Source organism: Gekko japonicus, unplaced genomic scaffold (assembly GCF_001447785.1).
Source record: "Gekko japonicus isolate JY-2015 unplaced genomic scaffold, Gekko_japonicus_V1.1 scaffold1863, whole genome shotgun sequence".
NCBI lineage: Eukaryota > Metazoa > Chordata > Lepidosauria > Squamata > Gekkonidae > Gekko > Gekko japonicus.
The window spans coordinates 174,740-191,794 of NW_015165301.1; the positions used below are offsets into that span (position 1 = coordinate 174,740).

Here is a 17,055-nt window from a genome sequence, read left to right on the forward strand (position 1 = left end):
CTCTAAGTCCAGCAGTTTGGCCTGGGCGTTGATTTTACAGTGAGGGGACTTTCTTTTATATATATATAGATGGGCAACGGCCAGCTCTCCCTTTCTGAACATGTATCTTTGTAAGCATGTATATGTATTTATAGTAGGGGCTGCAGTGGCTCAGAGGTTAAGATGCTGAGCTGCAGACCGGAAGGTCTGAAGTTTGGCAGTTTGAGACCCGAGTGCCGCGTGATGGAGTGAGCTCCGATCTCTGGCCCCAGCTCCTGCCAACCCAGCAGTTCGAAAGCAAGAAACTGCAAGTAGATAAATAGGTACCGCTTCGGTGGGAAGATAACAGCGTTCCGTGCACCTCCGCATTTTGTCATGCTGCCACATGTCCACGGAAACGTCTTCGGACAGCGCTGGCTCTTCGGCTTGGAAACAGAGATGTGCACCGCCCCCTAGAGTCGGATTCAGCTGGCTTTTGAGCAAGGGAAACCTTTACCTTCATATGTATTTATATGTAGGCATCAGAAGTCTCCAGTCTTCTCCAAGGCAGGCCAGCCTCTGGGTGGGGCCTGGAGTTCTCCTAGAACTACAGCTGATCTGCAGTCTACGGAGCTCAGTCCCCCCAGAGGACATGGCGGCTTTGGAGGACGGGCTGCATGGCATTAGACCCCCTTGACCTCCCTCCTCTCCCAAAACCCCGCCCTCCCCAGGCATCACCACATCATCCCCAGGAATTTTCCAGGCTGAAGTTGGCAACCCTAATTGCTGGGGGGAAGTGGGACATGCCCAACACCTTCTCTGTATGTTAACAGAGTCAGCTCTGTAGCCTCGCTGTTAACGCCAGCATTTCTCTTCCCGCTTGAGCATTGCCTGTCTCGCCGCCTTGAAAAGATACAACGAGTGTCTCCAGATGGTCAACGAAGAGGTGGTTCGGGATCAGACGAACGCGGATCTTTTTGTCCTCAGGGCTCGGCTCTATGAATACTTTGGGAAGGTAGGTACCAATCGGGTCTGTTTCGCTTTGCTTTGCCAGCTTCTTCAAGGTCTTCCTGTCACTCTGCGTAACTTGGGCAAGACTACTTAGCAGGGGTGCAGGGGAGCCCTTTGCACACGCCCCTGTCCGTATGGCCGTGAGCACTGTGTAAATGCCACCGTATGTGCAAAGACACCATTCTGGCCGCTATAATTCAGTAGTGATGCGCTGCTGGCCAGAGGCTTAGATCGCTTTAACAGAGACCTTTGGGCAATTCATGGAGCAGTTCAATGGCTCGGTGAAACTCCTGTGTTCGGAGCACTTTTGTGGGACAGCAACAGACCTTGGACTTCTGTTGTTGTGCTAGTAGGCTTTTGGGAAGCATCTGGTTGGCCGCACAGTGAAACAGGATGCTGGACCAGAAGAACTTTTGGTCTGACCAAACTAGCATTACCTACCTCAAAGTGCCGTCTGGAATTCTCCCAGAAGTACAGTTGATTTCCAGTGATTGGTTCCTGTGGAGGAAATGGACTTTATGGTATACCATAGAATCTTGGAGGAACAGAAGTGCTGGAGGTGCTACAGAGGATGGATGCTATAGGACTTCTCTTTCTGAAATGGTATACCATAGAGCAGAGGTGTCAAACTCATTTGTTACGAGGGCCGGATATGACATAAAAGTCACTTTGTCGGGCCGGGCCGTGTGTGCCATAAAATGTAATGCCAAGTACCGGAGATATAAACTGTTTAAAGGACACAGATAAACCCAATTAACAATATTATTTTTTACTCAAAATACAAACAAAAGCAATTTATTCCTAGCAGTGAACCCACAAAAGCCCCAATAAATGTATTTAATGAAAGACTAGGATTTTTTCCAAGGGATACCGTAAAAGGGGGGAGTACCTTACATTTCCATACATACCAGTTGCTTGCGGGCCGGGTAGGAGCCCTGGATGGGCCTGTTCTGGCCCACGGGCCTTATGTTTGATTCCCCTTCCATAGAAATTAAGACAAACTGATTGACACCTGTAAAGATAATAAAGTGCAGAGGATGGTTAGGGACTGAAAGGGTGGAACTGCCATTGACTGGTGTCCTCGTATGGACCTTCAGAGTGAAGTTTTCTCCCCAACACTGAGAGAAACTGGATAGCAACCAGTCATACCAGCACAAATATTTGGAATCAAAAGGTCAGAGTCAGTAGTATAAACACAACATACGTGTCAGCAGGGGTCATTTCCTGCAGGAGCGCACAGGAGTGGAGCTCCAGCAGTAAAGAGCCCAGGAGGTGGGCACATGCAACAAGCCCCACCCCCTGCTCCCAGCAGCCCTCAGTCAGAGCAAGAAGCAGCCAGGTAAGCTGCGGAGGGCCCCCCCCCCCGGCCCCCTGGTCCAGAACAGTCCAGCGGCACCTTTAAGACCCAGTTTTATTCAGGTACAAGCTCTCCCTCCTCTGCGAGGACAGCAAGAACCGCACCCCCCCCCCCCCCAGTAGTTAGCAATCCAAAACAGTCCAGTGGGGCCTGAGCCGTGGGTGTTGCCTTCTGACACACTTCCAGTGATGTCAGGGGGTGTGGCGTATGCAAATAAGTTATGCTAATGAGTTATGCTAATGAGCTCCTGCACCTCTTCTTCTACGAAATGACCCCTGCGTGACAGAATCCTACAAGTAATGTAAGGTGGGAGAAAAGGTGGGCCGACGTGATATGAGGCAAGAAAGTTACGTTTGCATTCTGTGAGAGGAGTGACCCTTGACCTGAACGTTGACAGTCCAGAATGTGACATCACATACCTGGTGAGCTCCGTCCCCTTTCGAAGCACTGCCTCCAAATCTCCAGGAGTTTCCCAGGCCAAAGTTGGCAACGAAATCCACCATAGCTGCTTTTATACCCTTATATGTTCTTGGCTGAACTCCTAGCTTGTGCCGTATAGTGGGATTTTTGCAACACCAGAAATTGATTTTCTTGATTGGATCAGTCAGGGGTCATTTCGTAGAAAAAGAGCTGCAGGAGCTAATTAGCATAACGTATTAGCATAATGCATTTGCATATGCCACACCCCCTCTGGCCTAGCCTAGAATAACCCCGGATAACTCTCCCAGCTCTCTGGTCTTTCCAGGCATGCCTTAGGCCGGACAGAGTCTCTTCCTCTAAGAGCTGGGCAGGCCTGATCTGGCCCCTGAGGCCTGCTGGTGCTGGGGATAAGAAGTAATTTAAAAGGGAGACAGGACAGCAGCCCCAGAAAGCAGGCCTGGGGGGTTAATCTGGCCTGGGGGGTTAATCTGGGCCGGCCAGAGTTATTCTAGGCTAGGCCAGAGTAACCCCGGGGCTACTCTGGCGAGGTGTGTGTGTGAATCCGGCCTGTTACACCGGCATCTCCAGTTAAAAGGACAAGGAAGTAGGTGGTGTATAAGGCAGCTTCATGATGTCAGTACAAGAAAATATTTCATCATACAACTTGGATGTGTCGTGGTGACATCTGATAGCAGAGATGGCTTTTTAAAAACCCATGAAAAATTAGTCACAACAACTGTTAATCGTGGTGGTTAAATAGATCCTCTGTCTGCTGAAGCAGTATACCTCTGAGCACCAGATGCAGGAGGAGAATAAGGGGTGGTGATGATGGCTTTCTCCTGTATGACGTAGCTCAGTTTTGATTCTGGGTTTCAGACATCCTGGCTTGTTCTCTGGCACAGCCCTGCGACACCAGGGCTTGTTGAGGCCAAACCAGGATTTGACCGAATGTCTGAGAGCTAATGTCTGTGAGAGGAGCTGCGGTGGCTCAAGTGGTTAAGACGCTGAACTGCAGGCTGTGGAAGGTCAGTAGTTCAGCGGGTCAAGACCCGGGTGCCGCAAGACAGGGTGAGCTCCTGTCTCTAGTTCCAGCTCCTGCCAACCTAGCAGTTCGAAAGCAAGAAATTGCAAGTAGATAAATAGGGACCACTTCGGTGGGAAGGTAACAGCGTTCCGTACGCCTTGGTGTTTAGTCATGCCGGCCACATGACCACGGAAACGTCTTCGGACAGCGCTGGCTCTTCGGCTTTGAAACGGAGATGAGCACCGCAACCCTAGAGTCGGATTCGACTGGCTTTCGAGCAAGGGAACCTTTACCTTTACCTTACCTGAGAGCTAAATTCTTCTTTCCCAACTTACAGCAGTTAAAATGAACCTTGGTGTTACGTTATGTTTGAACTGAGCCAGTATATCTTGCATTCCATGGCCTTTTAAACCCCCCTGTTCACATATTGTCATTTTAAAAGATGTATACCGAGAAAATGTGCCTGAGAGATGGCTCTTTCTCTGTGTTGTGTTTGAATTTCTGCCAACCAAGGAATCCATTTCATGAGCCTGATGACATGGGGCTCTAGCTCATGAAAGCTTTTGCTTTGATCAATCGTCTAGGCTTAAAGGGTCACTCTTTTGTTGTTCTGCCCGTGTGGTTGCAGCGGTCTGAGCGTCAGACCAGGATCCAAATCCCCAGTTCTTCATGGAATGTTGCTTGGGATCGCCAGTGTCTCTCGCAGCCTAACCCACCTCACAGGGATGTTTTGATAAAATGAATAAGGCGAGGATGTTGTATGCTGGCCTGAGTTCCTTGAAGGAAGGGTAGAAATACTCTAAATAATTAAGTGATAAGTAACAACTCACATTCCTTCTTCTCCCTCTCCTGTCCACAGCCTACCCCCTGTTTTTATAATGTCCAAGAGGCTCTTGCAATAGATCCTGGGCACACCGAAGCTCAGCTTTTGCTGGAGAAGTTGAGGAAGAAAGCCCAGAAAAACAAGGCCCAGGCCGTAAGCAAGGCGTTGAAGGGAAACCTGCAGGGGGCGCTGTTGAAAATCAACCGTGCCATCGAGAACATCCCCCTGGACGCGGACTACTTCCTCTTCAGGTACCAAAAGAGCCCCTATGTTGGGAGCAGTGTTCCCTCTAAGCTGAGTCAGTGTGAGCTAGCTCGCTGTTTTTTTTAGCCTCCGGCTCACAGATTTTGTTTTAGCTCAGTAAGGATGGCTCCAGAGCAAACTAATTTATGCGGCAGCCAAATCGCTCACCCACAGCTTTCATGCCGGTAGCTCACAAAGTAGAATTTTTGCTCACAAGACTCCACAGCTGAGAGGGAGCACTGGTTGGGAGACAGCCGCTTCCTGTCCCGCTACCTCTATGTTGGGTGTGGTCTTAACGGGTCTGGGTGCATTCAGGCGTACCAAAAACGGGAGTCGCCAAAAGGCTTGGTTTGTTCTATTGGCCTGCTTTTGTGCCTCTGTCTACCGATTTAAGAATTTTATCGATAACTCTTTCAGAAGAAAATAAACGAATGTTTCCTGCATGGGGGCAAGCCGTTGGGGAGCGTGAATGTTTGCATTAATCAGCAAATCAAATGTTGACTTCATCAGTTGTCTGATGAAGTCAACTGATGAATGTTGACTTCATCAGTTGTCTGATGAAGCCACCCCACTCCCACCCTGCCACTTCAGGCGTTCTCTTTGATTTTTTAAAAATCACAGCTTGTATAGTCTCGTAATTGAATATTCATTCCTTAATTTTTTTAAAAGATGTGTTATTGCTGTTGCTATGGTATGGAGACAGAGGGTGAAGGGTGGCTCTACAAAGAACTAGCCAATCAGTGCTGTGCGAAGAGGCAGAATGGCTTTGTCCAATGGTTGGTCCTTAAGAGGAAGCAGTAACTCTGAACAAAATGCATTGAGTTTGCTTCCACAGCGGGCTCTCCGAATCATATACGTCTAGGCGCACCTCTTGACTCTGAGCTGAGGAGTCCTCAGATTCTCTTCTTTGAGTACAGGGTGTATATATGATTGGGGCCTTTCTTAGCCCTTGTTCTTGGAGCTTAGACTGCAAAGTGGACCGAGAAGCCAAGGAAACAAGGATTTGTTAATGGGCAGAGACATCACCCTGCCAACAAAAGTCTGCATGGTCAAAGCAATGGTATTCCCAGTAGTCATGTATGGCTGCGAGAGTTGGACGATAAGGAAGGCCGAGCACCGAATAATAGATTCTTTTGAACTATGGTGCTGGAGAAGACTCTTGAGAGTCCCTTGGACTGCAAGAAGATCAAATCAGTCAATCCTAAAAGAAATCAACCCTGACTGTTCCCCGGAAGGCCAGATAATGAAACTGAAGCTCAAATACTTTGGCCACCAAATGAGAAGGGAGCACTCACTGGAGAAGACCCTGATGCAGGGAAAGATTGAAGGTCAAAGGAGACAGGGACGGCAAAGGATGAGATGGTTAGACAGTGTCATCGATGCAACGAACATGAAGTTGAGCAAACTGGACAATGGAGGACAATGGAGGACAGGAGGGCCTGGCGGGAGATGGTCCATGGGGTCGCGAAGAGTCGGACTCGACTGTGGGACTGAACAACAACAAAACTGGATAATACAACGTTTGAGTAAGGATCCTGGGTGCTTTCTCTCTGGGGAAAAAATATTTCCTCCCATGTAGTTGGAGGCTGCTTCCTGTGCAGCCAGAGGACCAAATGTGCAGGAATGTACAGCCAGAGGACCAAATGAGGACATGGTGCTGCCTTGCACTGTGTCTCCATGCCCCACTGCCAACACCACTTTACACATTACACCACACACAGGTTGGGTCCAGGGTAGGGTTGTCAGCACTGCCTTGGCAAATGCTGGGAGATTTTGAAAGTAATGCACAGAAAGGGTGGAGACTGGAGAGGATACGATGACACTTCTGGGTGATGCTCTAGGAAATGTCCCAAATCTCTATGGAAAAGACCATACAGACATGAGAAAATGCCCAGAACGTCACTACTGAGGCCATTTTTCTGGCCATTTGTCCTCCTGCTCTTCAGTTTTTCAAGGCCAGGGTTGGGGCCGAGGGTGGGGCTTTGTCTACTGTGAATGGGCAGATGGCAAGCCTCACCCAGGGTCTTCACTTTGAATCAGATGTGAGAAGAAGAAAAGGAGGAGGAGGAGGAGGAGATTGGATTTATACCCTGCCTTTCACTCGGAGTCTCAGAGCGGCTTACAAACTCCTTCCCCTTCCCCTTCCCAAAAAAGACACCCTGTGAGCAATGTTCCCTCTAAGCTGTGGAGTCTTGTGAGCAGAAATTCTACTTTGTGAGCAACTGGCATTAAAGTTGCGAGCGAGCGATTGGGCTGCTGCATAAATTAGTTTGCTCTGGAGCCATCCTTCCTGAGCTAAGACAAAAATGTGTGAGCCGGAGGCTAAAAAACTGTGAGCTAGCTCACACTGACTCAGCTTAGAGGGAACACTGCCTGTGAGGGAGGTGGGACTGAGAGAGCTCTTTCCAGAACTGTCCTTGCCCAAGGTCATCCAGCAGCTGCAAGTGGAGGAGTGGGGAATCAAACCCCGTTCTCCCAGATTAGAGTCCGCTCACTTAACCACTACACCAAACTGATTGCAGAATCTCCTCAATTGTTGCACAGGAGGTGCCCAGTTCAGAATATGGCTGTTCCACACATGGAGAACAGGCCTCAGGCTTCCCCCTCCGCCATTTATTTGGTCCAAAACAGTCTGTAGGGGTGGTATTCAGTCCATTGGTGGAACCCATGAGTGTACTCCATTTCAAAGAGGCCCTTAGAGGCACCCATGATGGGGAACGGATTGGGCAGACCCAAATTTTAACTCCCACATAGATTTGAACCCACGCAGAAGTGCCGCTAAGCTCTCCCCCATCCCAGGTGACGTCCCTCGTTTCCCCTCTTTCTCTCCCCCCGGCCTTTCCTTTCCGTTCTTGTGGTCCCTACGTCAGGGGGAGCATTCTGCGGCGCCTGAAAGACTTCAGCGCAGCCATCGATGATTACCTCAAAGCGGTGGAGATCGGCAAAGCAGAGGAAGGCAGCCAGGCCAGCGCGGAAGCCTGGGCACAGGTGCTGTTGACGTACAACGACTTCGCAGTCCACTGCTACACCAAGGGCTTCTACGAAGAGGCGGTCTTGCTCCTCAACAAGGCCATCAAGGGGGAGAAGAAGGCGAAGGGGCTATACATCAACAGAGGAGGTGAGCGGTAGGGGGGGGGGGAAGCACAAAATGTGGTGTCTGGTTGCAAAGGGCAGTTTCTCAAGAAGCTCGCCTTTAACTTGCAAACAAAACAAGTTTCTAGTCCTTTGGACTTGTGAAGGTATGCTTGAAAGTGTAGATCGATTCAGGTGGGGTAGCCGTGTTGGTCCGAAGCAACAAAGTTTTAGTCCAGTGGAACCTTTAAGACCAAGAAAGTTTTATTCTGAGCAGGGCTATTTTTGGGCAGGAACGCACAGGAACGGCGTTCCAGCTGGCTTCCAAGCTGGCCACACCCAGCATGAATGCATTAGCATAGAGTACCAAAATAGGCCACACCCAACAGCAGAAACTCATTAGGATTGGCTACATTAGGGGTGTGTGGCCTAACATGCAACGGAGTTCCTGCTACAAAAAAGCCCTGGGTTTGGACAACAAACAAGGTAAACAGAATAAGAAGCAAAAGGTGGGTGTGGCTGGATGAACACACTTCTGGTAACATGGGGGAGTGGCCTAATATGCCAATGAGCTGTGCTTTCAGGGGTGTGGCCTAATATGCTAATGGGTTTCTGCTGTTGGGTGTGGCCTATTATGCTAATGAGTTCCTGCTGGGCTTTTTCTACCAAAAAAGCCCTGATTCTGAGTATAAGCTTTTGCGTGCATGCACGCTTCTTCAGATACCTGAAGATACAGATACGTTGCCCGCTGATCTTTCAGAATTTCCTACTTGTATCTGACGAAGGGAGCTTTGACTTTTGAAAGCTGATACCCTGGAAATCTTGTTAGTCTTTGTGAAGAGAGGTGGTCCCCTCTGTATCAACCAGCCGGACAGTTTAAGCATCAGCCTTTGGCCATGTCATGTATCTAAAGCAATCCCGTTTCCTGATGTGCCATCCCAGTGTTAAAAACTGACATGGGGAGAGTTCAATGTCGAATGCTCACTGCTCTCCTGCTGTTCCCAAGCCAAGAGGGAAAGCTTGAGATCGCACCTCTGAATCTCAAAGTGGTCTGACTTCACTGCATTCATATGAAGAAGACGACGACATTGGATTTATACCCTGCCCTTCACTACCAGAAGGAGTCTCAGAGCGGCTTACAATCTGCTTTCCCTTCCCCTCCCCACAACAGACACCCTGTGAGGTCGGTGTGGCTGAGAGAGCTCTTTCGAGAACTGCCCCTGAGAGAACAGCTCTGAAAGAACATGTGACTGACTCTAGGTTACACCAGCAGCTGCATGTGGAGGAGTGGGGAATCAAACCCAGTTCTCCCAGATTAGAGTCCGTGCTCCTAACCACGACACCAAACTGGCCCGAAGGGGGGAGTCCTGCTATACTTTGAGCATCATCTTTTGATTCACATTCTTGATTGGCTTATTATTGGGCAGGGGGATCAGTGGTCCAGTTTCCTGTAAAGTTAGCTTATAACCATCCGGCACAAATTTTTCCACACATGGCCCACTAATAGCATCAATTCAGGACCAGTAATGGGCCAGGAACCATTACTTATGCTGATCTGAAGATGCTGTAAGCGGCCAGCCTTCATGTATGAAAGTATGTGTGAAGGTAGACGTTGTTATTTTATTGCACCTGCTTATTCTTGCCTTACGCTTAATGCCCGAAACACTTTTAAAATCTTTTGAATGAAGTTTTCCCCCTCATAGACAGCTTCAAGAGGGAATTGGATAAACATCGGGAGCAGAGCTCCATCAGTGGCTATTAGCCACAAGGTCTAGATGGAATCCTATGTCCGGAGTAGTGGTTCCCTGTATTCTTGGTGCTTGGGGGGCCACAGTGGGGGGGCTTCTGGAGTTCTGGCCCTGCTGGTGGACCTCCTGATGGCACCTGGGTTTCGGCCTCTGAGTGAAACAGAGTGTTGGACTGGATGAGCCATTGGCCTGATCCAACATGGCTTCTCTTACATACTCTTCTGTTCTTATGTTCTAAGCCTGTTGCTTTTATTGGCATGTTCTGCTGCGAGTGTGAGAGTCCAAACCCAGAAGGGGATTTGTTCCAGGGTCCCAGGTCTGGGGACAGGGGAATCAAATCATTCCTGGAAGGACGAGGCGGGTTGGAAACCCTCGTCCTTGACAGTCTTTAAGATGCCACCAGACTCTAATCTTGCAAAGGTACTTAGAATCAGGCTTTGCACAGGCTTTGCTGTCCAGACTTCAGCTCTGAGGCCATTTTGGACATGCCAGAAGCATTTCTTTATCTGATCCTGCGCCACGGCAGAGACCGTTCATTAAGATACTCGCGAGTCCTTTCTGCCTGATTCTTGGCTGTCCTCCTCCAGATTGCTTCCTGAAACTGGGCGAGCTGAACTTCGCCATAGCAGATTACCAGCAAGCCCTGGAGGTGGGTCCCATCGACGCTGGCCTGCAGAAGCGCATCTCTTGGCTGTACAACGAGATGGGACTCCAGGAGTTCAGGAAGAGGTATGCCGGGATATGCAAAAGTGCAGGGTTCAGCCTCCACCAGGGCTATTTTTGGGCAGGAACACACGGAGTTCCGGCTGGCTCCCAAGTTGGCCACGCCCAGCAGGAACTCATTAGCATAATAGGCCACACCCAACAGCAGAAACTCATTAGGATTGGCTACATTAGGGGTGTGTGGCCTAACATGCAAAGGAGTTCCTGCTACAAAAAAAGGCCCTGGGTTTTGACAACAAACGAGGTAAACAGAATAACAAGCAAAAGGTGGGTGTGGCTGGATGACCACACTTCTGGTAACATGGGGGTGCGGCCTAATGTGCTAATAAGCTGTGCTGTCAGGGGTGTGGCCCAATATGCTAATGAGTTCCTGCTGTTGGGTGTGGCTTATTATGCTAATGAGTTCCTGCTGGGCTTTTTCTACAAAAAGAGCCCTGGCCGCTAAGGGCACAGTGCAGACACATACACACACACAAGAGCTCCTGACGAGATTAAGTCAAGTACTTTTATTGCACGGACTCATTGCAAACAAGCAAACACAGAATCGTAAAATCACAAGACAAACAGCTGCATCGGCCAGCTGTAGTATAAAATTCACAACCACAACTGCAAAGATTAATTTCATAATTTCTTCCGTAATAATAAACCACCCTGTAAGAAAAGACACTTATCATAATAAAACTATTCATCAGTAGGACTTTCAGCAAGAGATCGTAACTTTATCTTAGTCTTAACAATCACGGCCATGAATTTTGCCATTTGCAACGTTACCCGTTTATTTCTGTCTGCCAGTAGCGTTACAAATGTATTCAGATCCGATCCCCCTGACAGTCGTAATAAGATATTCCCAAGGTTATCTTTCCTGCTCCTCTGTAAACCTTGGGCACCAAAAGGTCACACGGGCCCAGACCTTCAATAGTTCTACGGTCGTAAGAGCAAGCACGTTCATCGAATGGAGTCCTATTAGGGTGGCCCTTCACTACTGACAGTTGTAAAATGTCCATGTGAGCCTTTGTAGACAAGATTAAACAATGGCACAAATGTGCTGCTGCATCCGGCAGGGTGTGCATATTGAGGTTAAAACTACATAAGACACTGCAGATCTGAGACCAGATCGCCTCTCTCTTTTGGTATCTAGAAACGGCAGTGCGTGTGTGTGCACGCAATTTAGATTAGGATGCTGGTGGAGAGGAGGGGTTAAACCCCCCCCCCCGCACCATTCCCCCCTGAGATGCTATCTGTTTTCCTACAGAGGAACATTAGCACCTCCAGGGGCTGAAGAGGGTCTGGGGGAGTGCTGCTTCTTGGTCCAGTCTGCATCTAGCATTTGCTCTGCTGTTATACCAAACCCACACTGGAACAGAAATTCCCAGTCTACATTGCATGCCACTTTCACTTTGATTGAGTGTCGCATTTTATGGCAGTGTCCAGACTGCATGCTGCTTTCACTTTGTTTGATCTCTGGTTTTATGGTGGCTGTCTACAGAGATTTATGGCCACTTTATGGCCATTGGGGGGGGGTGACTCTGCAGTCAGTAAGGTGTTGGCCTGGAGTAGTTGGTCGAATCTGCGTTTCCATCTTTAAATTAGTTTCATGCTGCTGTGACACCATCTTTCTCTATGCTTGTTTGAATGTTGTTTGGAGAAGATTCTTTTAAAGCAGTGCAAAGGTGCAATGACAGTGGAGCCGCCCCAAAAGGACGATAAGCATCTGTGTATGTGCAAAAGTATGCTAGCACTCTTGAGGTGTGAAAACGACACCAAATGTAGACAGCTTTTTTGAAGACGGAGTCAAAAGGCTGGGACACCGGTGGGAAAGACAAATGCAGATTCAGCTGTTGAATGTGGTTTTGAACTGCGTCTTTTTCTATTCCAGTGTGGGTTTGGAATAGCAACTGAGCAAATGCTAAATGCAGATTGGGCCTTACGTCTTTCCCATTGTTCTGATTTAGCATCAGATACTCAGCGCAGGAAGCTGCCACCCAAAGGCAGCCTATAAAGACTATGATCTGGAAGTCCCAGGTTCGATTCCCCACTGTTCCCCACAGAAGCTCGCTGGGTGGCCTTGGGCAAGTCACTCTTCTCTTTCTCAGCCTAATCTACCTCACGGGGTCGTCGTGAGGATAAAATGGAGGAGAGGAGATCGATGCTTTCCATCCCCATTAGGGAGAAAAGCAGATTGTATACATATTTAAATAGATAAAATGATAAATAGCCAGCAGCCTGGAGGACTGAAAGTTGGTATCAAAATATTGAAACAGACACGTACCAAAAATAGGAGAACAGTGTCTCTGTAGGTGATCTACCCATATTCAAAGAGCTGGTTTTGACTTCTGGGGCTCTACCTGGCCAGGGACCGTGGTATTTATTTATTTATTCTACTTGTATCCTGCCCTCCCCACGAGACAGGCTCAGGACGGCTTACATAAAATACATAAAAGTATAAAATACAGGGGTCGTTTCGTAGGAAAAGAGCTAGGGGAACTCATTAGCATAACTCATTAGCATATGCCACACCCCCTGACATCACCGGAAGTGTGTCATAAGGCCACACCCCCTGACATCACCGGAAGTGTGTCATAAGGCCGCCCCCCTGACATCACCGGACGTGTGTCATGAGGCCACACCCACCACTCAGTTAGCCTTAGTCTTAAAGGTTAGTCTTAAAGGTGCTATTTGTTAGTCTTAAAGGTGCTATTTGAACTCTTGGACTATTTTGCAGCAACAGACTAACACAGCTACCTCGGGGAAGCTCCTGGATGGGGCTGGGAGTCCTTGCGGAGGCCACGTGGAGTGGCCTCGGCCAGGCAGAGGGGGAAGACGCCAACTTACCCTCCTGCTTCTTCCTCCTTCTGCAACAGAATGAGGCTGGAAGCAGGGGGCTGCCGGAAGAAGGGGCGGGGCTTCGTTGTGTGCCCCGCCCCCTTGCACCTTACACGGGGGAACTGCGATCCCCCGCGTTCCCCCCCCGAAATGACCTCTGATAAAATACATAGAGCGACATCTATGTTGGATCCGGCCCTCGTAGCGAATGAGTTTGACACCTCTGCTATAGGCTGATCCTGCACTGAGCCGGGGGCTGGAGTAGATAGCCTGTATGGCCCCTTCCAGCTATATGGTTCTGTATGGTTCTCCCCTTGCCACCTCTCCACTCTCAGGTACCCCCTTTCAAGGTGGCTTTTCAGCCCTCCAAAGGACAATCGGGCTATGTTTTATACGTGTTTGTAATGCGCCGGTTGCCCTAAGCTCCCGGCCAGCCTCCGACTCCCGGGTGCATTCTCCCTTTCAGACGATACCCGGAGGCAGAGGCGTATTTCTCCCGCGCGATCGAGCACAACCCTCTCGAGCTCCAGCATTACCTGCATCGGTGCAAGACCCGGATGTTTCTGCAGGAGGCGATGGGCGCCAAGGAAGACATCGCCACGGCCCTGCTCCTGAACCCCACGAGCGAGGAGGTATCTCTGTCCCTACGGGCATTTCTCTCCACCCTCCCCGACACTGGGGTGGTCTGTCTTATTTCCTTGTATCCTCCTTGCAGCAGTGAAGCCTCCCCCTCTGGCACCAGAGAGCGACAGAGACTGGCGAAAGGGCATTCTGAGAAGGACAGGTGGGGAGCAGGTGGCAGGCAGTGTTCCCTCTAAGCTGAGTCAGTGTGAGCCGGCTCACCGTTTTTCAGCCTCCGGCTCTCACATTTTTGCCTCAGCTCAGGAAGGATGGCTCCAGAGCAAACTAGTTTTTGCAGTAGCCAAACCGCCCACTCACAGCTTTAATGCCGGCAGCTCAGCAAATAGAATTTTTGCTCACGAGACTCCACAGCTTAGAGGGAGCACTGGTGGCAGATGGTGAGCAAGGGGCAGGAAGTGGCTAAAGAAAGAGGTTTTGGGGCTCTCTTCTGTCTGGAAAGGCCATGCAATGTTCCTACACACACACACACACACACACACACCAAATCCCTGAGCTATAAGGGCTAAGTGCTGAAGAAAATGCACTCTAGACGTGCTTAGGGGCTCTTTTGTCAAGTGCATGGAAAACACTAAGTAAACCCTGGGAGAAGGGAAGGGGTTCTCTGTGTTAGGGGGAATCGAGCACTCGATTGACTTAATAACCACAGTTTTGTCCTGGCGGTTAACACCAGTGCCTCAGTGAGCCATCTGTGTCCATCTGTATCCAAGCTGCACAAGCGTGCTTTGCTTGTCCCCCCTGGATACTACAAGAGCATGGGCTAGCATGCTCCCATCAGATCCCGGAAGCTAAGCAGGGTTGGTCCCGGTTAGTACTCGGATGGGAGACTACCAAGGAAGTCCAGGGTCGGTACGCAGAGGCAGGCCATGGCAAGCCACCTCTGAATGTCACTTGCCCTGAAAACTCCATGTGGTCGCCATAAGTTGGCAGGGACTTGATAGCACTTTCCCACCATCACCACCACCACCATGCTTTCTATATGGGGCTGCAGAAAGAAAGGAAATGTGCAACTGATTTGGGATCAAACAGTTAAGGTACGCTACTCTGGAGGTACTGCAGCAGTGCAAAACAGAAAAAAAATCTGCTTTGGCTAGTGGTTTAGTCCCAGGTTGGCTTGGATCTATCAGCCTTGGAAAGGAGAGTCTCCTGTTCAGAACAATGGACTCCCCCCCCCAGGCCCGTAGCTACAGTGGGGCATCTTGTGGCTATGCCCCCTGATTTACTGGCAAGGCCCCACAACGTCCCATCCAGCCCAGGGCCCCCAGGTGCAGGGAAGAAGAAGAAGAAGAGATTGGATTTATACCCCGCCCTTCACTTGGAGTCTCAGAGCGGCTTACAAACTCCTTTCCCTTCCCCTCCCAAGGGGTAAAAAGAGTACTGAAGGATGATATGGAAATGGCTGAGAAACTAAATGCATTTTTTGCCTCCGCCTTCACTGTGGAAGATGAGAAGTGCTTGCCCACTCCAGAACCGCTGAGTTCGGGAGGGGTGTTGAAAGACCTGAGTCAGATTAAGGTGACGAGAGAGGAGGTCCTAAAACTGATAGACAACTCAAAAACTGATAAATCACCAGGCCCAGATGGCATACATCCGAGAGTTCTGAAAGAACTCAAATGTGAACTTGTGGATCTCCTGACAAAAATATGTAATCTTTCCTTAAAATCAGCCTCCATTCCTGAGGACTGGAAGGTAGCAAATGTCCCATCTTTAAAAAGGGTTCCAGAGGAGATCCAGGAAATTACAGGCCAGTCAGTCTGACGTCGATACCGCGTAAATTGGTGGAAACCATTATTAAGGGAAGAATTAGTAGGCACATAGATGAACAAAACCTATTGAGGCAGACTCAGCATGGGTTCTGTAAGGGAAGATCTTGTCTCACAAACCTGTTAATGTTCTTTGGGGGCGTGAACAAACATGTGGACAAGGGGGATCCAATAGATATTGTTTACCTTGACTTCCAGAAAGCTTTTGATAAAGTTCCTCATCACAGTCAAACAACGGCCCTTCCTCTCCCTCTCTCAAGCAGCCAGGACTCTGCAACAACTCTAAGCACTTTCACACCCTCCCAGACCAGTCCCAGACCAGTTCTCCCACACAATATCCTCAGCTGAAATCCCCTCAGCTGAAAGCAAGTAAAAAAAACACTCACCCTCTAGCACCTCTGCCTCCTGCTCCTGCTCAGAGCTCAGCTGGGTCTCGAGCAAGGGAAACCTTTACCTTTACCTTTGCAAGATCCCTAGAGAGATCCAGGAGGATTCAATCTTATTTTTATTTAGGCACCAGGTGAAAACCTTTTTATTTGCTGAGGCTTTCAATGGCTAAAGTGTGCTTTTGCTTTGACAGTTGTTTTGTTGTGATTTGTGGATAGGCGATTTTATTCTGTGAGGCATTGGGGGGTACATTTTTAAGGTGGAAATGAGGCATATAAAGATACTTATAGGAAAAGAATGTCAGGACTGGAGTACCAGCATCCACCAGTAACAGGAAAAACAACTGCGGCAGGCAAAAGACTTCAGGTGCCCAGTTGGGGAGATCCTGATGGGGAAGTGAGAGATCTACCACGTCCTTTTCAGCTCTAGAATGTACCTGGGGCTTGCGTCTTGTGCAACTCAGTGTTTACTGCATCCTATGGAACTCATTGCCACAGGGTACTGGCTCAGTTGGCTTTAAAAGTGGAGTCAGAGGACTTCATGGAAGCTGGTTCCATCAATGGCTGAGAACAATAGAGGTTAAATGGAACCTCCATGTTTGGAGGTACTATACCAGGGGTGGCCAAACTGCAGCTCAAGAGCCACACGCGGCTCTTTCACACATATTGTGCGGCTCCCGGCAGGGCGGCTGGGGAAGCAAAGGGGAGGCAGGCTTTTTCTCCCTCCCTCCCTCCCTCCCTCCCTCCCTCCCTCCCTCCCTCCCTCCCTCCCTCCCTCCCTCCCTCCCTCCCTCCCTCCCTCCCTCCCTCCCTCCCTCCCTCCCTCCCTCCCTCCCTCCCTCCCTCCCTCCCTCCCTCCCTCCCTCCCTCCCTCCCTCCCTCCCTCCCTCCCTCCCTCCCTCCCTCCCTCCCATCTATTTGCTTTCTTTGTTTCTCTCTCTCTTTCCACCTCTCATTCTTTCTTTCCACCGCTCTCTCTCTTTCTCTCTCTCTCTTAGACAAATAAATATCATTAGCCAGGGGTCATTTCATAGAAAAAGAGGTTCAGGAACTCATTAGCATAAC

The 17,055-nt window shown here is 49.5% G+C and overlaps 1 protein-coding gene across 1 annotated transcript in view; it reads left to right on the forward strand.

Annotated features, from left to right (window-relative positions):
• Positions 1 to 17,055, forward strand: part of TTC16 (tetratricopeptide repeat domain 16) — a 37,298-nt gene that overhangs the window by 8,667 nt on the left and 11,576 nt on the right. The window contains exons 5-9 of the mRNA XM_015410402.1: positions 844 to 973; positions 4,630 to 4,844; positions 7,707 to 7,954; positions 10,244 to 10,385; positions 13,669 to 13,885. Of these exons, the coding sequence (XP_015265888.1) occupies positions 844 to 973; positions 4,630 to 4,844; positions 7,707 to 7,954; positions 10,244 to 10,385; positions 13,669 to 13,885 (952 nt within the window). The remainder of the gene's footprint in view (positions 1 to 843; positions 974 to 4,629; positions 4,845 to 7,706; positions 7,955 to 10,243; positions 10,386 to 13,668; positions 13,886 to 17,055) is intronic.